Source organism: Lissotriton vulgaris, chromosome 2_1, assembly GCF_964263255.1.
Source record: "Lissotriton vulgaris chromosome 2_1, aLisVul1.2, whole genome shotgun sequence".
In the NCBI taxonomy this organism is placed as follows: Eukaryota; Metazoa; Chordata; class Amphibia; order Caudata; family Salamandridae; genus Lissotriton; species Lissotriton vulgaris.
This window is the reverse complement of record NC_141687.1, coordinates 68297009-68321051: the sequence shown is the minus strand read 5'-3', so window position 1 is coordinate 68321051 and position 24043 is coordinate 68297009. Positions and strand designations below refer to the sequence as shown.

Below are 24043 nucleotides of genomic sequence, written 5' to 3'. Positions count from 1 at the left end.
GTCTTGGGCGCACCGGGCACCTCTTGAGGGAGGGGGGGCAGCACAGGTGCCGCCCCTCCCCTCCCCGCCCATAGGCTGCAGGTGACCTGGGAGGAGGCAGCAGAGAGCTGCAGCCCCGCACCTGTGCACACCTGACGGGCGCCGGACTCACCACACCCGCTCTGGACGTGCCGGATCAGAGCACTCCCACCCGTCCAACAAGTAACAGAGGCCCCCGCCCCCCACAGGCACCTCAAGACCCCCCAAACTGACAGGGAGAGGGAGGACTGGACCCCCTCAAGGAAAGTAAGTGCCGTTAATGGAGACGGGGGTGGGGTGGGCTGGGGTCTGGAACCTGTGAGGTGAGGGGGCTGCAATCTGCGCATTCGACATTGTAATGCCGCTCACGAGGCAGCCGAGTTAGCTGAGTGGGTTACTGCCCCTGCTGCATTGACCGTTGTGCAAGACACAGGTCCCACGTTTAATCTCTGCGCTGACTCGGCTTCTAACCCTTCCACAACTCGCCACATTATCCCATGTGTAGTGCTACGAATCCTTAAGAATCTGTCAGGAAGCACTACACAAAAACTGTAGTTTGCTGTTTCGAATTCCTTTTATTTTTCGAATGTCCAGGGGAAACACACGAGCACCCACAGTGCTGTCACGGTCTGCAGTTACAATCCGATGCCATCAAACCCGCACACCGACACCCACGCTGTCTTTAAAACCATGCCACCCTTCACACAGACACTCCTACACAACTCTCAACGATAACCTCGACCTACACGGAAGCACCTTTCCCCCTTCCACTCAGGCACCGCAACCTGCACGCTGGCGCCCCCTGACTACATCCTACACACAGAGTAGCACTGACAGACTCTGATGCACTGACTGGCCACACTTCTACACCATTGCCATAGTATCCCTCACCCAACCAGCACTAACAGCCCAGGCAACACACTTCCCCCTCGCACTCTCCACACACTGAGCCACTAGACTCTGTCACTGCACACCGACAAACCCCACCTTCACACCTCCCTATCACTGACAGACTCCCCAGACTACCACCCTGTCACCTGTGACCCTGCCACCCATCAGTATGCTCGCCGGATGACAGCCTCACCATGCCTCCCTACTTCATGAAACACGAAACAACGAGCATGGCACAAGAGTGAAAAAATAAACCCAGCAGCCATGTCTCAAGTTTTCAACAGCCAAGTTATTCTAAAGTGTCTTTCTTTACTACTGCAAAAAAGCAACACCACAGGGCAATATTGTACACGTGTTTACAGCAGCATCCCTAACCTGTGCAACAAACTCACACAGCCCCCTCCTCCCCCCAGTATTTCCCAGTGGCCCCATCTTCTTTATGCAAGCCTCAATAGTAGCACAGCTGCGCGCAGCCCCCCCTCCCCCGCACAACGTCACACTTTACGGCTGATTCGACAGAACGCAGGCATGTACCAAACAATACATTCAGTGCACGCACTTTCAAACAGCATCCTTCCAGTTCGCACTTACTGAAACAGTGTGCACTGCTGCCCCTCGCAGACTGCGACGGAGATCAGTGTGGAGTGACTGCTCGTAACATGCATATGTGGAGTGGCGGGCCGATATATCCATGATTGATAAACTCGATAAGATGCCGAAAGCGGTGACGTACGAGTCATTTGGGGCCCTTTGTTAGTAGAGCAGGAGAGGTGTATTTCAACTCTGTTCAAAGGGACAGTGCACCGTGAGGTGCATCATCAGAGCTGTGTGAATAATAACAGCTGTGAGCCCATGCCTGAGGTGCATCATTAGAGCTGTGTAAATAATAACTGCGTCAGTCCCGTGCGTGAGGTACATCATCAGAGCTGTATGAATATTAACAGCTGTGAGCCCGTGCCTGAGGTGCATCATCAGAGCTGTGTGAATAATAACTGCGTCAGCCCAGTGTCAGAGTTGTGTGAATAAAAACAGCTGTGAGCCCGTGCGTTAGGTGCATCATTAGAGCTGTGTGAATAATAACTGCGTCAGCCCCGTGCTGAGGTGCATCATCAGAGCTGTGTGAATAATAACAGCTGTGAGCCCGAGGCTGAGGTGCATCATCAGAGCTGTGTGAATAAGAACTGCGTCAGCCCCGTGCGTGAGGTGCATCATCAGAGCTGTGTGAATAATAACAGCTGTGAGCCTGTGCCTGAGGTGCATCATCAGAGCTGTGTGAATAATAAGTGCGTCAGCCCCGTGCGTGAGGTGCATCATCAGCTGTGTGAATAATAACGGCTGTGAGCAACAGCATACTCTTGCACACACTCTCACTGCTCATCAATTCAAAGTTTGCTAAAAACTTTATGCAACGCATTGTCATACACAATGCCAATATCTCAAACTTTAATGCTGCGAGACCTATTGCATTGCAAATGCTTGTTCATTTTTTCAAGGGATACATCTACATTGGGTCCGAATAAGTGTTGCTCATCGAAGGGTTGGTTGAGTATAGCACTTTGGCCTTCAGGTTTGAACCCTGATATGCATAGCCAGGCGTGCCTACTCAACAAAACACTAGTGTTAACTGCTCTGGAGGCAGTGTCTGCTGCATCAATTGCACAACGAATGGAGATGTTTGTAATATTTTTTCCCTCTTGGATAAGCTCATTTGCTCTATCTTTATACTTATCAGGGAGGTGCTGCATTAATGATTCCAGTTCGTCATAATGTGCCCTGTCATATCTTGCCAATAATGCTTGTGTATTGGCAATACGTCACATGTTTGCTGCTTGGGAGGCAGTTCTCTTCCCTGACGTGTCAAGGAGTTTAGACTCTTTATCTGGTGTTGAGCCTCACCTGATGTTTGTGAGTTCGCTCTTTTGAGTGCATTGGAAACCACAAGCGAGTCTAGTGGAACTGGGCCTTTAATATATGCTGGATCTGAAGGGGCAGCTTTATATTTCTTCTCTATTTGTGCGTTAATGACCTGAGTTCTAACCGGGTCTTTGAAGACTTCAGGAGCATGCTTAATCACTCTTGTAGTTCGGACTGGACTGTTCCCATGGGGCACAGGGTCAGAGCTGATTTGCATATCGCCATTGTCTAACCCAGGGTGGTGTGGAGTGCAAAAAAACGATGGATTTGGGCCCAGATCTTTTGACTGGGTTGAATGTGTGACATTGATCCACATTCGGTCCATCACCTATTTTGTTTGCAATACCGCCATAAGTGCGCTGGGGATGCTCAGACGTGGGTCCCAGGCACTCCACACCACTGGAGTCAAGCTAGCCGGGCTGATGAGAGGTGTTACCTCGAAACCGGTCCGGTCCTCGGATGCTTGATTCCGTTCTGGGAAGGACATGGCTTTTGTAGTTCGGACTGGACTGTTCCCATGGGGCACAGGGTCAGAGCTGATTTGCATATCGCCATTGTCTAACCCAGGGTGGTGTGGAGTGCAAAAAAACGATGGATTTGGGCCCAGATCTTTTGACTGGGTTGAATGTGTGACATTGATCCACATTCGGTCCATCACCTATTTTGTTTGCAATACCGCCATAAGTGCGCTGGGGATGCTCAGACGTGGGTCCCAGGCACTCCACACCACTGGAGTCAAGCTAGCCGGGCTGATGAGAGGTGTTACCTCGAAACCGGTCCGGTCCTCGGATGCTTGATTCCGTTCTGGGAAGGACATGGCTTTTGTAGTTCGGACTGGACTGTTCCCATGGGGCACAGGGTCAGAGCTGATTTGCATATCGCCATTGTCTAACCCAGGGTGGTGTGGAGTGCAAAAAAACGATGGATTTGGGCCCAGATCTTTTGACTGGGTTGAATGTGTGACATTGATCCACATTCGGTCCATCACCTATTTTGTTTGCAATACCGCCATAAGTGCGCTGGGGATGCTCAGACGTGGGTCCCAGGCACTCCACACCACTGGAGTCAAGCTAGCCGGGCTGATGAGAGGTGTTACCTCGAAACCGGTCCGGTCCTCGGATGCTTGATTCCGTTCTGGGAAGGACATGGCTTTTGTAGTTCGGACTGGACTGTTCCCATGGGGCACAGGGTCAGAGCTGATTTGCATATCGCCATTGTCTAACCCAGAGTGGTGTGGAGTACAAAAAAACGATGGATTTGGGCCCAGATCTTTTGACTGGGTTGAATGTGTGACATTGATCCACATTCGGTCCATCACCTATTTTGTTTGCAATACCGCCATAAGTGCGCTGGGGATGCTCAGACGTGGGTCCCAGGCACTCCACACCACTGGAGTCAAGCTAGCCGGGCTGATGAGAGGTGTTACCTCGAAACCGGTCCGGTCCTCGGATGCTCGATTCCGTTCTGGGAAGGACATGGCTTTTGTAGTTCGGACTGGACTGTTCCCATGGGGCACAGGGTCAGAGCTGATTTGCATATCGCCATTGTCTAACCCAGGGTGGTGTGGAGTGCAAAAAAACAATGGATTTGGGCCCAGATCTTTTGATTGGGTTGAATGTGTGACATTGATCCACATTCGGTCCATCACCTATTTTGTTTGCAATAAGTGCGCTGGGGATGCTCAGACGTGGGTCCCAGGCACTCCACACCACTGGAGTCAAGCTAGCCGGACTGATGCCCCGGTTACTTACCGGTAATCTTCATTACTCCGAGTCCGTGTCTTCCTCGCCACAGTAATATACATATGAGCCTCCGGCTCCACACAGAACTCCAAGTAAAATAAAAGAGCAGCGCTCTAGTCTCCCCTCCCTCCTCCAATATGGCCCCAGAGGCTTCCTCCAATCACATAAAAGGACACATATCAAGCAACTCAGCCTGAAAACCAAGCCGCAGACATGAAGCCACCACCAGGGCCGGGAGGGAAGGGAAACTATACTGTGGCGAGGAAGACACGGACTCGGAGTAATGAAGATTACCGGTAAGTAACCGGGCATTACCTCCTCGTCCTGTCTTCCTCGCCACAGTAATATACATATGAGCCGATACCAAAGCAATCAGCTTCATGTAAGGAAAACAGACCACACCATCAGTGCAGCGAAACATATATTTAATATACAGAGGCACAACAACCCAAAAAACGGACAACCTCTTAAGGCACCCCAGCAGTCAAAACAGAAGAGGCAAACGAAACAGAACCCCCACCCCCAATCTGGAGGCGGTAATGGGACATGAAGGTATGCGGAGAAGACCACGTAGCAGCCCTGCAAACATCCGCCATAGACACCCCTTTGAAAGAAGCCCAGGATACAGCAACAGACCTGGTGGAACGACCCTGAACAGGAAGAGATGGAACCACAGATACCGAAGCATAGGCCAAAAGAATGGCTTCCTTAATCCACCGACTGATCGTGGACAGGGAGGGCTTCATACCCTGACGCGACAAACCATAACTTACAAACAAGCAGTCAACCTTACAAAAGGGAGAAGTGCGAGAAATGTAAATCAGTAATGCACGCCGAACAACTAAGAGGTGCAAAAGGGACTCCTCAGCCGAGGAGGGATCAGGACACAGAACCGGAAGAACCACCTCGGCAGACCGGTGAAAAAAAGAAACCACTTTAGGAACAAAGGTGGGATGAGGGCGCAAGACCACACGGTCCGCCAAAACCAACAAAAACGGGGCAGAATGAAGGAAAGCACCCAACTCTCCCATACGCCTGGCAGAGGCAATCGCCACCAGAAACACCACCTTGAGAGACAAAAACTTCAGGTCCACAGACTCCAAAGGCTCGAAAGGAGCCAACCGCAAGGAACGCAAAACCAAAGGAAGGTCCCAAGGAGGAGGACACATGATAGGACGTGGTCGCTGGAAAGAAAGAGACTTAAAAAGTCGAGCAACCAACGGAGAAATGGAAACCAAAGGCAGGACACGAAATGCCCGAATGGCGGCCCACTGAGCCCGAAGGGTCGAAACGGCCAAACCCAACACAAACCCATCGTTCAGAAAGTCCAGAATGCGAGCTGGATCCAAAGAATCCAACGTCAGCCCATGATCAACACACCAAGAAGCAAAATGAACCCAATGCTTGGCGTAAGACTTAAGCGTAGAAGGCCTCCGTGACTGCTGAATGACACCAGCCACAGCCACCGAACAACCTTCACGCATCAGAGACTCCCTCTCAAGAGCCAGGCCCGCAGACCCAGGGAACGGAACACAGGCAGAGGAAGAAGAGTACCCATCAGAGGATACAGCACGAACGGCAAGGGCCACCCCGGAGACACAGCCAATTCCCTCAGAAGGGGAAACCAAGGGCGACGCTTCCAACAAGGTGCAATCAGAAGCACCAACGACCCCTCCCTCTTGATCTTCTGTAGCACAGCCGGAAGCAGGGGAACAGGGGGAAATGCATACAGCAGACCCTCCGGCCAAGGGAACGAAAGGGCGTCCACCCTCCAGGCGTCCCGGCAAGGCATAATCGTGCAAAAACAACGGTCTGGGCATTGTCCTGGGAGGCAAACAGGTCCACAATCGGACAACCAAACATCATCCGCAACCTCCTGAACATCCACCTCGTGAGAGACAAGGACCCCATGGAAGGAAACACCCGCCTCAGACAATCCGCCACAGTGTTCTCCGCACCAGGCAGGTAGATGGCAGACAGGGACTCCAGAAGCACCTCCGCCCAAGAACCAATCCGACGAGCCAGGCAACTGAGGGAGCACACCCTGCACCCCCCTTGATGGTTCACATAAGACATCACAACCTGATTGTCCGTCCGGATTATCACGTGGTGACCCCGAACAAGATCTGAGAAGTCCAACAGACCCAGAAGTTCCTTGTAGTTGGAGGAACACGACAAAACTGACTGAGGCCAAATCCCTTGAGTCGCCGAAACCCCCAGAGTAGCACCCCATCCCAGCAGGCTGGCATCGGTAGCGACCACGCAGGTGGGAACAATCAGAAAAGGGCGGCCCATGGACAGATGACCTACGTCCAACCACCAACTCAGGACCACCCGAACCCCCTCCGACATAGGAACCAGAACATCCATATCGAGGGAACAGGGGTCCCAATGCGACAAAATGTGGGACACCACCGGGTACATATGGAGGCGAGCCCACGGCACCGTCAACAATGAAGCCGACATCAGACCCTGAACCCGCAACCACAGGCTCACAGGATGAGAAACCCCCACCAACAGGGAACGAACAGTAGACATCAGGGACAAAACACGGGGAGGGGGCAGGAACACCATCCCCAACCGAGTCTTGAACAGAGCCCCAATGAAAGTCAATACTTGTGCAGGAACCAGGGAGGACTACGGCACATTCACGAGGAACCCATGATGCGTCAGGACATGGCACACCTTCTGGACATGCAACTCCGCCTTAGGAAGAGAAGAAGCAGAAATTAGAATGTCGTCCAGATGAGGAAAAACACTAACACCCCCTCCATGCAAATGTCCAATAAGAGGAGCCAGAATCCTAGTAAAGATCCGGGGAGCAGAGCAGAGCCCAAAAGGCAATACCTGGAATTGGTAATGACGACCCTGCACACAGAACCGGAAAAACCTCCGAAAGTCCGGATGAAGAGGAACATGAAGGTAAGCATCCCTCAGGTCGATCGATGCAAGGAAATCCCCCTGAGAGATCAGAGGAAGGAACAAGGGAAGGGAAACCATCTAGAACCGTAGGTGAGGGATGAAAGTATACACCCACTTCAGGTCCATCACCGGACGAAGATCCCCTGTGCGCTTGGACACCAGGAAAAGTATCGAATACACCCCTTCTCCCAACCGATCGCAGGGCACAGGAACGATCGCCTTCTTGACCACCAGGGAAGCAATGCCGTCCAAAAGCGCCAAACGTTACACAGGATCTCTGGGACAAGGAGTGGCCCGAAACAGTCTGGGGGCGTCCGGGCAAATCCAATGCGCAAACCCTCCGAGATCACCTGAAGCACCCATTGGTCCGACACAGTCTCCCGCCAAGAGTCCAGGAAGCAAGTGAGTCGACCCCCAACTGGACCTACACCAGCAGCGACCCAGTCAGGATTTGGAAGCAGGAGCGGAGGAGGCAGAAGCGCCGGAGAACCGGGACTTATCAAAGGAGGGAGCACCCCGGCCACGCCCCCGTCCACGAAAGGGCTGACCAGCCCGACCCCTCTTCGAGGTACCAAAAGACCGCTGAGAACCAAAGGCACGGAACCTGCCAGGACGGTCAGGAGCAAGCAGTTTACGGTCCTCCGCCGTCTTCTTCACCAAGTCGTCAAGAGACGAACCAAAAAGTATAACCCCTGAAAAAGGGATATCCATAAGCAAGTTTTTCTGGGCAGCATCAGCCGTCCAGGAGCGGAGCCACAACTGACGCCACGCAGCCACAGAGGATCCGGCCGCAGATGCAGCAGCCCCCAGCGAATCAAAGGAGACATCGGACAGCAGACGAACCTGCTGCTCCATCATCGCCAGGGCAGAAGAAACATCCTCCCCCTGGTCCAACAACTCCGACAGAGACTGAAAATCCTTGAGCAAGGACCGGATCGTGTAAGACGAATAGGCCGCAGCCCTGATAGAAAAATTGGCAGCCGCAAAAGTGCGTTTCACAGCACCATCCACTTTACGGCCAACCGGGTCAGCAGGAGAAGAGTCCTCCGAGACAAAGGACCCATGCGAAGACATGCTCGCCAACAAAGAGTCAACCTTCACGGAGGCAGGGTATTTCACCGCAAAATCCTGAAGAGAGTACCTCTTACCCAAGAAACGAGGAAAGGAACCCTTGTCCACATCCTTCCATTCATTCTCCAGGACCTTCAAGACAGAGGAATGGAGAGGCAAAGAATCAGGCTCGGGACGACGATATTGCGAAAACAGATCGTCTTCCAGAGGCACCACAGAAGCAGGGAACACCAAGTTATCGCGAATGTGGCCCAGCACCTCCTTCAGGTCGGCACCTTGCACAAAGCGACCCCAGACATCAACCTCTTCCTCATTCTCAGAATCAGCATCAGCAGCAGCGCCATCAACCCTCGCCTTTTTAGGAGGAGGGACAGGAACAAGACCCAGCAAAGCAGCAGAAACAGCAGTATTTATCATCTGCCGCAAAACTTCCATAGAGGGAACATGCACCCCCGAACCGGAAGCCACGGCCAAAGGAACAGGATCATCCCGGTCAGAAGAATCCATGATCGACAGCCCAGTGAAAGTAAACAAACACAGGCATCACGAAGAACAGCCCGGTAAAGAAGGATCCCAGTTGCTAGGCAACGGAACAAACTCCACCCGGACCGAAGCCGATGTCAATAAAGCAACCGGAAGAGCCGCGCGCCGCGGTAGGAAGAGGCCCTAGACCGCAGCGCACCAAGCCCAATCATCCCCCAAAAGCGCCTCCCGCTCGGCAGGAAAACGAAGAGGCAGAAAACGCCGCCGGCGCGGAGACCGGCATCAGGTAAGCCCTCAGACCATATCACCACGAAGCCCCGGCTTCCCGAGATCCCGCACCCGGCCGTGCAACGTCCGCTCAGCAGGACGCGCGGCCGGGAAATGCGAAAAAAATGGCATCATGTGTAGAAGATCCTAAACAGAACCAAACCATGCCGGAAAACAAACCACGCAAGTCCGCTTAAGCAGGACACGAGGTAGCAAGGCAATAGCAGGGGGAAACAAAACTTAAGAAAAACGAAGGTGATAAAATAATGTAAAAACCAAACATAAGGCAGTAAACTAACATCCCCCAACTAGATACCACAGGACAAGGGGAAACCGCTAAAGCAGGAACCCCCTCCCACTCACCTGACCAGCAGGGAAACCACAGCACTCGGAGAAGTGCAGAAAAAAAGAACCGGCTGAGTTGCTTGATATGTGTCCTTTTATGTGATTGGAGGAAGCCTCTGGGGCCATATTGGAGGAGGGAGGGGAGACTAGAGCGCTGCTCTTTTATTTTACTTGGAGTTCTGTGTGGAGCCGGAGGCTCATATGTATATTACTGTGGCGAGGAAGACACGGACTCGGAGTAATGAAGATTACCGGTAAGTAACCGGGGCATCAGTCCGGCTAGCTTGACTCCAGTGGTGTGGAGTGCCTGGGACCCACGTCTGAGCATCCCCAGCGCACTTATTGCAAACAAAATAGGTGATGGACCGAATGTGGATCAATGTCACACATTCAACCCAATCAAAAGATCTGGGCCCAAATCCATTGTTTTTTTGCACTCCACACCACCCTGGGTTAGACAATGGCGATATGCAAATCAGCTCTGACCCTGTGCCCCATGGGAACAGTCCAGTCCGAACTACAAAAGCCATGTCCTTCCCAGAACGGAATCGAGCATCCGAGGACCGGACCGGTTTCGAGGTAACACCTCTCATCAGCCCGGCTAGCTTGACTCCAGTGGTGTGGAGTGCCTGGGACCCACGTCTGAGCATCCCCAGCGCACTTATGGCGGTATTGCAAACAAAATAGGTGATGGACCGAATGTGGATCAATGTCACACATTCAACCCAGTCAAAAGATCTGGGCCCAAATCCATCGTTTTTTTGTACTCCACACCACTCTGGGTTAGACAATGGCGATATGCAAATCAGCTCTGACCCTGTGCCCCATGGGAACAGTCCAGTCCGAACTACAAAAGCCATGTCCTTCCCAGAACGGAATCAAGCATCCGAGGACCGGACCGGTTTCGAGGTAACACCTCTCATCAGCCCGGCTAGCTTGACTCCAGTGGTGTGGAGTGCCTGGGACCCACGTCTGAGCATCCCCAGCGCACTTATGGCGGTATTGCAAACAAAATAGGTGATGGACCGAATGTGGATCAATGTCACACATTCAACCCAGTCAAAAGATCTGGGCCCAAATCCATCGTTTTTTTGCACTCCACACCACCCTGGGTTAGACAATGGCGATATGCAAATCAGCTCTGACCCTGTGCCCCATGGGAACAGTCCAGTCCGAACTACAAAAGCCATGTCCTTCCCAGAACGGAATCAAGCATCCGAGGACCGGACCGGTTTCGAGGTAACACCTCTCATCAGCCCGGCTAGCTTGACTCCAGTGGTGTGGAGTGCCTGGGACCCACGTCTGAGCATCCCCAGCGCACTTATGGCGGTATTGCAAACAAAATAGGTGATGGACCGAATGTGGATCAATGTCACACATTCAACCCAGTCAAAAGATCTGGGCCCAAATCCATCGTTTTTTTGCACTCCACACCACCCTGGGTTAGACAATGGCGATATGCAAATCAGCTCTGACCCTGTGCCCCATGGGAACAGTCCAGTCCGAACTACAAAAGCCATGTCCTTCCCAGAACGGAATCAAGCATCCGAGGACCGGACCGGTTTCGAGGTAACACCTCTCATCAGCCCGGCTAGCTTGACTCCAGTGGTGTGGAGTGCCTGGGACCCACGTCTGAGCATCCCCAGCGCACTTATGGCGGTATTGCAAACAAAATAGGTGATGGACCGAATGTGGATCAATGTCACACATTCAACCCAGTCAAAAGATCTGGGCCCAAATCCATCGTTTTTTTGCACTCCACACCACCCTGGGTTAGACAATGGCGATATGCAAATCAGCTCTGACCCTGTGCCCCATGGGAACAGTCCAGTCCGAACTACAAGAGTGATTAAGCATGCTCCTGAAGTCTTCAAAGACCCGGTTAGAACTCAGGTCATTAACGCACAAATAGAGAAGAAATATAAAGCTGCCCCTTCAGATCCAGCATATATTAAAGGCCCAGTTCCACTAGACTCGCTTGTGGTTTCCAATGCACTCAAAAGAGCGAACTCACAAACATCAGGTGAGGCTCAACACCAGATAAAGAGTCTAAACTCCTTGACACGTCAGGGAAGAGAACTGCCTCCCAAGCAGCAAACATGTGACGTATTGCCAATACACAAGCATTATTGGCAAGATATGACAGGGCACATTATGACGAACTGGAATCATTAATGCAGCACCTCCCTGATAAGTATAAAGATAGAGCAAATGAGCTTGGAGTTCTGTGTGGAGCCGGAGGCTCATATGTATATTACTGTCGCGAGGAAGACAGGACGAGGAGGTAATGAGAGGTGTTACCTCGAAACCGGTCCGGTCCTCGGATGCTTGATTCCGTTCTGGGAAGGACATGGCCTTTGTAGTTCGGACTGGACTGTTCCCATGGGGCACAGGGTCAGAGCTGATTTGCATATCGCCATTGTCTAACCCAGGGTGGTGTGGAGTGCAAAAAAACGATGGTTTTGGGCCCAGATCTTTTGACTGGGTTGAATGTGTGACATTGATCCACATTCGGTCCATCACCTATTTTGTTTGCAATACCACCATGAGTGCGCTGGGGATGCTCAGACGTGGGTCCCAGGCACTCCACACCACTGGAGTCAAGCTAGCCGGGCTGATGAGAGGTGTTACCTCGAAACCGGTCCGGTCCTCGGATGCTTGATTCCGTTCTGGGAAGGACATGGCTTTTGTAGTTCGGACTGGACTGTTCCCATGGGGCACAGGGTCAGAGCTGATTTGCATATCGCCATTGTCTAACCCAGGGTGGTGTGGAGTGCAAAAAAACGATGGATTTGGGCCCAGATCTTTTGACTGGGTTGAATGTGTGACATTGATCCACATTCGGTCCATCACCTATTTTGTTTGTAATCACTCTTTTGAGCATGGGTAAAATGGATGAGGACCTTTGTTCATTCTCAAATGTATCCATTAGGAAGTCTTCATCTACAGGGTCTGTATGCATGTCTACCCCATGATACTGGGCAGCTCTGTGTACTAACTGATTAAAGCCCATAGTGTATTCTGGTGGAGAAGGCCTAGAGGGGTATATGTTGTCCTGAGGGACATTTGGGGTGTCTGGGGTGTTGTAATCATCCCATGGGTCAGGTGAGCCTGGAGAAATAGATGGATCAACTGCAATACCCCTATGTCATCAGAGCTATCATCCCTGTTGTCATCATCTGGTACAATAGGGGATGTAGGGGAATGTTGTGGTAGGGGGACAGGTGGTGATGGCATAGGTGGAGGAGAAGGGGAAGGAGCTCTTAGCGGGGATGTCGCCATGTCCTTCTTCTTTGGATGAGGAGCCGGTGCAGGTTTATCCAGTGGCCGTTTTTTTTAACTTTAAGTTAGTCGACCAGTGGTTGGATCTTTAACCAGAGTCTTTTGTGCAGGGTCTGGGTGAAATAAGTCATCTGCAGGAGGCTGTTCTTTTGGTGCAGAGGAAGGTTTCGGCACCAAAATGGCTTCTTTTGTTTTTTTGGCAATGTCTTTAACAGGAGAAGCAAGAGTATTTTTCGGCTCCGATTGTTTTTTCGGCTCCGATGATTTTCTCGGTTCCAATGAAGTTTTTGGATCCGGTTGTTTTTTCGGATCTGAAGCGTGTTTGCCTGATTCCGACCTTGTTTCGGTGCCGAGGGGGTAGCAATATGCTTTGGCGCCGATTGTTTCGATGTCGGCCTGACAGCTGATGATGTCTTTTTCGCTGCCTGTAGGTGTGCGCCGGCACAGTGGGGAGGCCGACTTGAGCCCGAGTCGCCTGAAGGCTTAGGTAGCTTCTTAGCCGGGCCCGAAGGTGGGGCAATAGAAGGGCGAGTGTGTGACCGGAGCCTTTTTTGGGTGTGTCGAGGACGGGTCTGGGTCAACGGTCTTACTTACGACCTGCTGTGCTGGAGTGACGTCCTCGACATCGGAATCCTATGCCTCGGAGTTGCTGCCGACGCCATGTTGTTCTGGGACGTCAACACCCCCTGGGAAGATGTCTGGAATCGGAGCGGAAGATCGAGCCATTGTTCTCCTTGCTCTTTGGTCCCGGATCGTCTTCTTGGAGCGGAAGGAGGAACAAGCGGAACAGTTTCTGGCCTCATGCTCCGGGGAGAGGCAAAGGTTACACACCTCATGAAGGTCAGTGTGGGGAAACTTCGACCCACATTGAGGCCATTTTTTAAATGGCGTCCTTTCCATGAGCTGGAGTCGAGGCCTAGTTAGGCCCGAAGGCGGTCGTCGACGACCGGAATCGAAGTCCTCGATGTTGAAGAGTAGCGTCGACTGGAAATGTGTTCAAAACTAATTTCTAGAAGCTGGTGAGGATTGCGCGCCGTAGGAAATGGGTTCCAACACGAAGCGCTGGAAACACATCCGAGCCCGGTGGCGGAAAAAAACAATCTGGGGATGGAGCCGATGCCCATGCGCAGTATCATCCAAAGGAGGAGTCAACTATCCTGTGACTTCCAAAGGCTTTTCTACAACAAAAACAAACTGCAAACATCCGGGCCCAACACTAGGTGGCCATCTATGCACAGTGTAAAATCTGCAGCTCATAAGCCTCGAACAAATATTTTCGCACCCATTCACAAATGGCTACATCCACAACGCAATTGAAGTCACCTCCCCAGAGGTCATGAAGAAGCACTGGATTGAGAGTATCAAAAAATCTTCCTGACAGGTATTGGGTTCATGTATAGCAACCAGCGACAGGGGAGACTTGCCATGTTGGCCCTCCAGTGCTGCATATCTGCAATCTGTGTCTATCTTGTGTGTGAACACAGTGTTAGGAACTCCTGGGGAGCACACCATGGGCAAAGAAGGAGGCCATCGTGCCATGCACCTGACCCCTCTGCCTAATGGGACCATTAGGATGGCGGGCGGACTACAATCCGCCCACCACCCTAGCGTTGATGGGACCGGCCGCCATTGGTGCGGCGGTCCCGCACTGGCAATTAGGATGCCACCACCATGATGGCAGTGGCATCCCGCGTATTTTACATTGTGGCAGGCGGTGCTATAAGCAGCACCCGCCACAATGCAATATATGCATGGTGTGCATTGGCATGCACAACATGACAGGCACCGCATGGTGCCTGTCACCTTGTGCATGCCAATTGTGGGGGTACCATGGGTACTCCCCAAGTGCAGCCCCCACCCCACCACCCCTCCACCCCCTTGGTGCCTGCAATGGGCTCCCAAAGGAAACAATGCATGCCTTTCCATGGCGGAGTCTCTGCCATGGAAAGGCATTACATCGCCACCATCGTAATATGGATGGCGGTGCCTACCATGTTGCAGGCTTTTTCCGCACGGTAGGCAATTGTGCGGAATGCCTACTGGCGGAAAAGCGGCAGACTGTCTTTCCGTCTGCTGCGGTACCCCCCGCCATGCTAATGTGGCAGGGGTCCAAAGCCGCCCGCCATCCTAATAGACCCCTTTATTCGGTTAGTGGGATGTATTGACCAAAGCAGGTGCGCTTAGCGAGTGAAGGGATATTCAACAGCGATTCCCGAAAGCTGGGCTCTTGCTAAATATTCAGAATAACCACATACTATGTAACAGAGAATCACATTCCATTTCAGTTGTGGACCAGCATTGTAGACCCCTTACAAGGAAAAAGAACATTAGGGGGAAGAAGACCATCAGCTGCAGAGCAACAGAGAAGTAGGAAATGTTCTTCAGTACAGTTTGTCAGTGGCATCTCAGATACACAGAAACTCATTGAGACCAGCAAGCATCTCATCAAAAAGAGTGCCCAAAGATGTCTGCCCCATTCATTCAAAGGGAAATCTTTTATAGAAACACAGCCCAGCTCACTGTGACAGGTTTGTGGAATCAATTTCAACAGTCAGACAACAACTTGGCATTCCAAGCAACAGTATATTTTTATATAATCTGTTTTTTCACTTACATTGCAAAGAATTGCAGACTTCTATCTGTACAAAGAAGGAGCAGATGGGGGAAGGGAGACAAGCAATTGTGAACATATACACATGTATGCTGAGTAACACAAGACATATTTATACAGATGATACAGGTATGACACAAAGATACAAAATATAAAGTATATTTCCAACTATATAAACACAAAATGGGACTCTTGTATCTATTTTTTCTTTATTTTTAAAGTAATCGCGTCATTTAGTATTTAACTGATGTCAGAAAACTTGTGATGCAAAAAAGCAAGGAATTTGTTTCCAAAATGTCTGTTAACACTGATTTGCAGTTGTAACGGTCGATAGAGGAAAAAAAGGTTGACTCAAACTCAATTTAGAAATACAAAAATATATATATAAATATAACTTTAAATGCATTTTGAGAACCCAGGTGCAAAAGCTGCTCTGCTGTATATGCTTGTTCGTGAGGTTTCTGGCTGCTGCAAGTGATCTGCTAAGTGAATGTGCCGACAGCTAGTCCGCTATAGCTATCAAACCTTGGACGGGAATCTGATCTGAAATGCGTTGGAGTCTCCAGGTATGAGGAATACCTGTGGGATGCCATCCTGGAGCTATGAATGTCAAAAAATTCTTCCCCGTGATTTTGAGCCATGATGGGCGGCATTGTGTCATCCTTCAAATATCACACTTAATGAGCGAAGAAAAAGAATCCCAACCCTGTGATGGAGACTTCTACAATACTCCACCCAATTAAAGTCAGAGGATCAGAACAAAAGCAAGGGCAGTTTTCTGTGAAGGAAAAGAAACTCTATTCAAATGTTTTTGCCCAGCATTATCAGGGATGTCAACAACAAATTGAATATTGGAATTTTGGAAATGTTCTTGTCCTCCTCTAAAGATTCTATTTATCGGTTTTCACCTGAAAAACACTCAGTTACTTTTACTGAAATTAATTTCTGGGGATTATAAAAACATTATTCATTCAGACAAACCCCCACCAATAAGTGCTCTATAAAAGAAAGTGAAGTGGTCATCAGAGCTGAAGGCAAAATGCCCTGGTCCTCTCTGCGCTGAGGATGGACCAGAACCTTTTCTGCTATGTGATGATTTATTAACCTTTATTGGGGGTGCTGAGTGGACCACAGTTAGTGGCAACATATATTCAGATTATCTGCATTGCATTTTACATGTGCATTTTATTGTTAAGTTCTCATTTACATTGATAGTTTTGATAGTGACAGTGCATTGGTTTTTGTAGTTTCTTTTTTTGTGGTGTCTCTCTTACCCTTCTCTCATAGGTAAGAGCACAAGACTTCATTTGCTGTCCTGCATCACACTTAGCACAGGTTTACAGTCTTATTGGGTATGATGACAGTGATTCCAAAATTCTTGTATGGGACATTTACAATCCTCGATAGTTTTACCACCATCTGATATTGAGTTTGGAAAAAACTTTTGTTCTTTCATAGCCATTTCTCTTTTTAATGTTGTTAGTATTTACAGATGTGTCTAAAGGGAATACAATTCCCTGGTCTCATTAATAAGGTAAAAGATGGGTTATGATGATCCACAGGGGCCTACAGTAAGCCCAAGGGTACCAGATCTGTAAAAACAAGCGAGGATCTCAGAGGCTGTTTCTGAATGTACTGCCATCAAGAGCTAATTCTGTCATGAGCGCCATTTACGAAGGAATTAGCTAAATTATATATACTTCCATGATTAGCCATGTAGCTGACCCATTCATCACAGCTGTGTACATTTGCAGATCTTTGCTCCCCTGAACCATCTACTGATCTGAAGGACACAAGAGGGATATATGCATTTTGGTACACAATTATAATGGTTTAGGGTGAAATATTTGCTTCACATGAGATCCAAAAAGGGCCAATGGCAATATTATTTTCCACTGTGTGAAACTCAAAGCCAGTGAGTAAGACATGATTTTCAGTCTCCTTACACAATAAAGCTAAAGGTTTAAAATTGTAATCTTCCACACTGATCCATCTACGTGCAGGCAAAACAGTAGCCAAGGTTATCCAATATTAGTATATACGAAAAATAGAACCTGTGCGAGGGAGCTATGCTAGCAAATGCAATTCTAGACATGTACACCTTGGAGTCCTCACCAGCCAGACGTGTAATCAGAATGCCAGTCTTTAATGGCAAGGTAGTCACAAAAGCCAAACAAAAGAATTCTAATATTGAGGAAGTGGTGAGAATAACACTATTATGAAAACGCTTTGGCAAGAATAGATGCAGTTTTAGGTGGATGTTTAAGTTGCAATTTAGGTCTGCAACTTGGTCACAAGAAAACCTTGTAATAACACCTGAGACCTTCTCTCTGGGCAAAGCTCAATTTAGAAAACAGTGAAGTTTTCTAAACCTGTACACTGTCATAAATGGGTCTAACATTGGTAAATTAAATATCATTTTTGTTACCGGTTTGCAGAACCGGTAGACTGAGTCCCACTTGAAAGTGCTGTGCTCAGTTCTAATTGATTCCAACTAAGGCTCAACAGAACAAATGGTGGATTAAAACTTCTGGTTTGTAGTTGTATTCCATACATCAATTTGTTGCTAAGCTTTAACTACACAGTTTTTTAATAGTAGCATCTTTATCATATAAGGATTTCTAATGACTGAAGAAATCATCCGCAGTGTAGTGTGAGAGACGAAAGGTGCAATCACAATCAAAAGCATGCACAACAATGCTCTTATCTTTTCAAAGGCAAATAATAGTTAAGGTGTGAAACTATCAACACTCAGTAAAGATTTCCTTCGGCAACCTCTCTCTATATGACAGTGTAACAGTCAGCAGCAACTCTGCATTGGGTGCTGTGGGTGATGACATTAGGGACCTTGCATCACAGATTTTGGCAAAGGCACACATTTTATGGCTGTAGGAATCCAAGGGAATATACTAAAAAAATTGGCTCTATTTTTCATCCCTCCGAGAATACATAAGGATAACGTGTTCTGTGCATCCAAGTATCTCATGACTCTCATGCCTTGTGACCAAAAATAGAGCAATCTTTTGCACACTATGTGCTTTTGATTTATATATATATGCAGCTTTAGCACATCAGGATGTTTACACACTGAATGCAACATATAGAAGGGAAAAAATAGCAGTGGTAGATAAAAATGTGCCTATTGATACATTTAGGTGTAGCATGTTAAACAGGATACACTCTATCCTTTGTCTTGTAGTAACAGTGTGGTGTGGTTCTATTAGCAGCAATGTGAAATGAGCAGGTTTCCCACAGTGATTGCAGTCACCAGACATTGCTAAACAAAGACAGAAAGGATTGGACAAGTTATATCCTATCCCTTCACTCTTGGGTAACAATGAGGGACAGAGTCTAGGGTCTAAGGCACATTAGGGGCATTTTTTTATGTCCCACTTTGCCATTCAGAGATTGTATGAGATGTGGCCTAGTGCTGGTTATGATATTTCCCTTAGTTACATTCGACTAATGCTTGGAGGTGCTCAAATCATTTCATAAATATATAAATAAAATGAAATCCCAGCACATTCTACTTCGCGAAGCTCTCATTTTGCCAATTTAATGTTTTTGAGCACTTGATGGGACAAAACCAGTAGAGCAGAACATGCCGGTTAGGCATTCTAGAAGTGAATACAGCTGGGGTATTGCTAGTTGATGTTCCACTTAGTTCAAGGCAAGTGAAACGTCATGGTAAGGGTGAAATCAATGGTCAATGCTTGATGGTTGCCATACTGAAGCTCGGAATGCTGGTGCCAGAATGAATTAGCCCTTAAACCACCAGCATTTTTGTTGCCTGTTCCCCAACACAAATATACCTTACCTCTCCCAAAACATTTAGAAGGTCCTTGTTTACATCCTGTTTAAGGCCAAATCTGGCACTGCTGTTTCACCAGTCAATTGTTTTATACCCTGACTTCAATAAACACAGTACAGCAGACCCAGTTCTTTAAAAAAGGCACAGAAAATTGTGAAGGAAATATTCTTCAAGCAGCTGGCAGGCATGAATTTTAATAATCCATGCCAGTAGTTGGTAGAGAGTGTTCTAAATGTAAGGAGCGAGTGAATTATTTTGCATAATATATCTGAAAATGACACAAACTTAACTAAAGACAATTCCTATGGGCATGTTTTTCATAACAGTGCAAGTGTAGCATGTTTTGCATCAGAATGTGTCCTCTCAATATTTCTTGCCAGGCGTCTCTCCATGTGATTTCCCACAATTTAGGCAACTTGACTAAGCTGCCGAACCTAACAGCCGGCTCTTTACGATAGGCTCACCTACTGCTGTGAACCAACATTACATTGCAGAATCCAACATGGCATAGAAATAATAATAGATAATTATCCCTTGCACACAGAAATACCCTTGTGTTACTCAAATGTCCCACACTCTCACTCACTCATCCCCTCGTTGCAAGCACCTTTCTCGTCTGAGCGTCTGAAACAGAAAAAAATGGGAAATAACATAGACTGGGCTGTAGGAGGGGGAACAGGCACAATATTTCTATAACACATTCTGCAAAAAGTAAATGTTGCCTTCGTAAATCTGCTTGGTTGCTTGTGGTATTATATAGTCAAAATAAATGTTGTCTTTTCATTTGTTATGCATTTAGTTATACATACAGTAGACAAGTCTATACAAGATCTGTTTATAGGAGGATGCACACTAAGCGATATGGCAAAAAATAAATATTTGGGTTCTGTTTGTAGATTTTACCTTTTTTCATAAATTTGATTAGCTTACAGTATTTGTCAGTATATTTCATATATATATTATATATAACAGGAAAATGCTGTTGTAAAGGTGAAAGGGGTGTCCGGGTCATGTCCAGCGTGGTGGCAGCAACAACATTTTGTCTTCTTTTTGTGTTAGAGGCAGTATGCTGTTCAACCTTTAATAGAAATGCTGACACTCTCTACCCCCTGCCCTGGCTGGGACACATCTTACTCTTCACTACTCCTTTAAACATACTCAATCTATAATATGTTCAAGAGTCTACAGTGGCAGCTGGTCATTCATAGACATGCAGCTCCAATAATGCTGCCCTTACTAGCATGCACACATCTGTCTTCCAACTTATTACCTTGGGTTGAACAAACAGATGTCCCCTCTGGTGACTCCTCAAATGAAAATGATCCATGTCTTGGGCAAATGCTTTCTCCCAAGGCTCTTTCAATTAAAAACCATTGAAAATAGAATCCGAGATGGTGTCAGTCATTAAACATGTACCATGGGCCAATAATCTCTTCGCTGACACACAGTTGTCAGTGATTTAAGTCCCTAAAGATACTGAAATAGGTTGATAGCTCTGCAACCCGGAGAAAGCCATGGATGTGGGCATCTAATCTCTTAGCCCTGATTTACAAATGTATCTCATTACTTTGCCATGGCACATCGTCCATCACCAGAAACCAGTGTGCGAAGCATGTCTTTCTCTTCATAGACAAATCACACAGTTTATCTCTACAATTTCCTTTTTTTCATAAGTAAAAAATTATACTTGTTATCACAGAATACAGATATAGTACATTTGTGTACTAGAATTTCTTTGTAGAGAATAACATTTGGTAGCGATTTCGACATAAGGTACCATGTCTGTCCTTCGGGTTTTACACCCACCTATATATTTTCTTAAAATTCAACCCAAGAAAGAGAATGGAATGTTTCGCATTTTTTAAAAGGTTGGACAGATACTGCCTCTGAAAGCAAAAGCAAAGGATTGAACCTGCAAGTGCAGTTTCTCCGCATTCCCAGAATAGGCTTCAGCAGGCCTGAGGAATGTTCGACAAGACTGGGTGTTGAAATAAGCGTGCTCTTGGATCGACTGTCTAGTGTTGAAGTGGCATTAAAATCAACGCAAACCCGCCAAGTAAGGGCAGCTTTGGAAATCAACTAATTGAGGAAGCAATGAAATTCTTGCCCACTATTGCCTAGGGATCTTATTTATGAAACTCCACATAATGTCCAATATCATCCTAAACTATCCATTAATGAATCACAGCGCCGTTGGCTAGAGGATGTCTCTCCTTTCATGATCTGTTTTAGCGCTGACTCTCTGGAGCGCTCACTAAGCGATTTATGACACCACCGCATTAGAGTCATATATTCCCATCCAAGTCTTATTTGGGTTGATGGTCTGACAAAAATGTCAAAGCAAACTATAATTTAAATGAAATACTATGGTTTTTAAAAATACATATTTAATGTAGATAATTGGAGGGAGGTTGAGACATTAAAATGTATTGTAGTTGTAATGTATTTTAATAGTATTTCTATAGTGCTTCCTACTCCTGGCAAGGAGTTAAAGTTCTCTGTGTTAATTGACATAGATATATCTTACTAACCCCAGCATGCATTCTAGGGTGTATGGGATACTCTGTGCTACTAGTTCCAGAATACCTTGGTTCAAAGATCTAAACAGAGGTTGAAATGTCCCATAATATAATGGAGCTATGTTACAAAGCCCAAGCAGATATTGATTTGTGTAGATGGACAGACCAAGTTGAAGGCACAATATACACAATAATGTTGATGGTCAGCCAAGCATCCAGTGTTCCTTTGTATTGCTTAAGTACTTTTGTGAAAGCCTCCAAGTCAGTGCAAGTGAAGTTATAGTAATGGCAAAATGAATATAACCTTCATAAAGCCTGTTTCTCTGACAACAGCAAATAATCTAGATTATTTGGATGTTTTCAGTGAGGATGTTCTCAGCTTTCAGAGATTACCTTCTCAAACATAGTTGAGACTATGAGCAGGGTTAATCAAGCTTACATCACCCTTTGCCAGAGTAAAATCAATGATATGTGCCTAAGTGCTTATAAAATATCAATAAATGTGTGACACAGTACAACATTGAGTCACTGTTTGGCTTCAGGGTGGTGCAACGAGAAGGACAGGGAGATAGTCAGTCTGAAGCATTTGTTTGCAATAGACCAACATATTTGTGAAAATATAATTTTATCAATTGTGGCCTTTATGGTGTTCTGATGTTAATATTAACTTATTTTATGTATAAGTTAATATTTATTTTAAATGGACAAAATTGTATTATGTTCCCAAAATTTGCTTCATACATTTTTGAGACTGCCGGATTCACCTTCCACTAACAATGATCCAAAAGCCAATCAGATTTCAAAATCCAAATCTTCCACTTTGCTTTTACTTGGGTTCCCTTCAACAGGAAAAGTAGCTGGCACCATTTCCTCTTTTATCTGCAGATGTATATTCTCCCCACTGTTTAGACTTTCCCCAATACACTTCCTTCCACCGCATCATGCACTTCCTCTCTCTCCTTCGCTTGTCCTTTCAAAGTCCTTCTTTTGAAAAAAACAAACAAAAAAATCACGGCAAGAAATATCCTGTGGGCTCATCTCTTCTGGGTGCCCCCCATGACCCGGGAAACAAAGTTGACAATGGCGTCAGCAGGCTGATCTGGGTCCAACTCCGCAAACAGATGGCAAACATTGTCTGTTGTGCTTCCTTGCTTTCTTGCAACGAAACCGAAGAGTCTAATGTGAAAAGAAAGGAAAGAAGAACATTTAAGAATTAAGCAGATTTTTATAAAGTTTTAAAACAATGTTTTTGAATTTTTATGTGACGGTTTATTAAATGGGACATCTAAGGTCTTGTACCAATTTGAATTAAAAAGGTCTCTATGAAGTTTTTCACTTTACTAGCTTACCACTATATAAAATTAAGCATACTTTTTTTCATACCTAAAACTTCCTAATAATTATTTTTTATTGGATCACAAAACGGTTTGAAAAAATATGTCAACCTTATGTATGCAAGAGGTACAACTGCTCCAGTACACAGCAGATCCCATATTGAAAAATCAAGATTTTCAGAAGTTTCATGCATAGATTGCATTTACAACAGTGTAAAATGTCCTTTGCTGAACACTTTGCACTTCTTAAAGGTTCTTAAGAACAGTGATTCTCGGGTAGGAAAAGGTGTTGTCAATTCACTTGTTGTATTCAACTGGTTCAACACAATCAAAAAGTATATTCTTGACTTTCTTACTTTGTCCCTGAGGTTTTTCTTCACAATAAGTGCAAACACAAAGCTGAATTTATCTATGATTCTATCACAAGATAAGGCCTGCATCCCAAAAAGCTGAAAGGTGCTTTGCAGCAACGCAATGTTAAAGTTAACTACTGTACGTGACGACTGCACGTCATACTTGGCAACCACACAAATGCCAGCAGCGAAACAAGAAATAAAATACAATAAAATAAAACAATTTCTAAAACCCACAATGCTGGAATTAGAAGCATAAATCTTCAGCAGGATCTAGCGGCCCATCCTAGAAAAGACTTCAACTGGTACTGGAATGAGAAACTGGTACTACACCCTATCCTGACCACTTCTTGAATCATTAGGTTTTTCATTAGAGCTGCATTTAATCCATCCTCATTTGAGATGATATTTTGGCACAAATCAATTTCAGATTATCAGAAAGACTGAAAAACAATAATAACAGGTGTAAAACGTATGTGT

General features: G+C 46.9%; 1 protein-coding gene across 2 annotated transcripts in view; it reads right to left on the bottom strand.

The window, feature by feature from the left end:
• Nucleotides 1-20180: 20180 nt before the first annotated feature.
• The window catches only part of TNS1 (tensin 1), a 1287061-nt gene continuing 1283198 nt past the window's right edge, over nucleotides 20181-24043 (bottom strand). For both annotated transcript variants that reach the window (XM_086954487.1, XM_086954486.1), the window contains one exon: nucleotides 20181-23052. In XM_086954487.1, coding sequence (XP_086810613.1) covers nucleotides 22911-23052 — 142 coding nt within the window. In that variant the 3' untranslated portion in view covers nucleotides 20181-22910. The remainder of the gene's footprint in view (nucleotides 23053-24043) is intronic.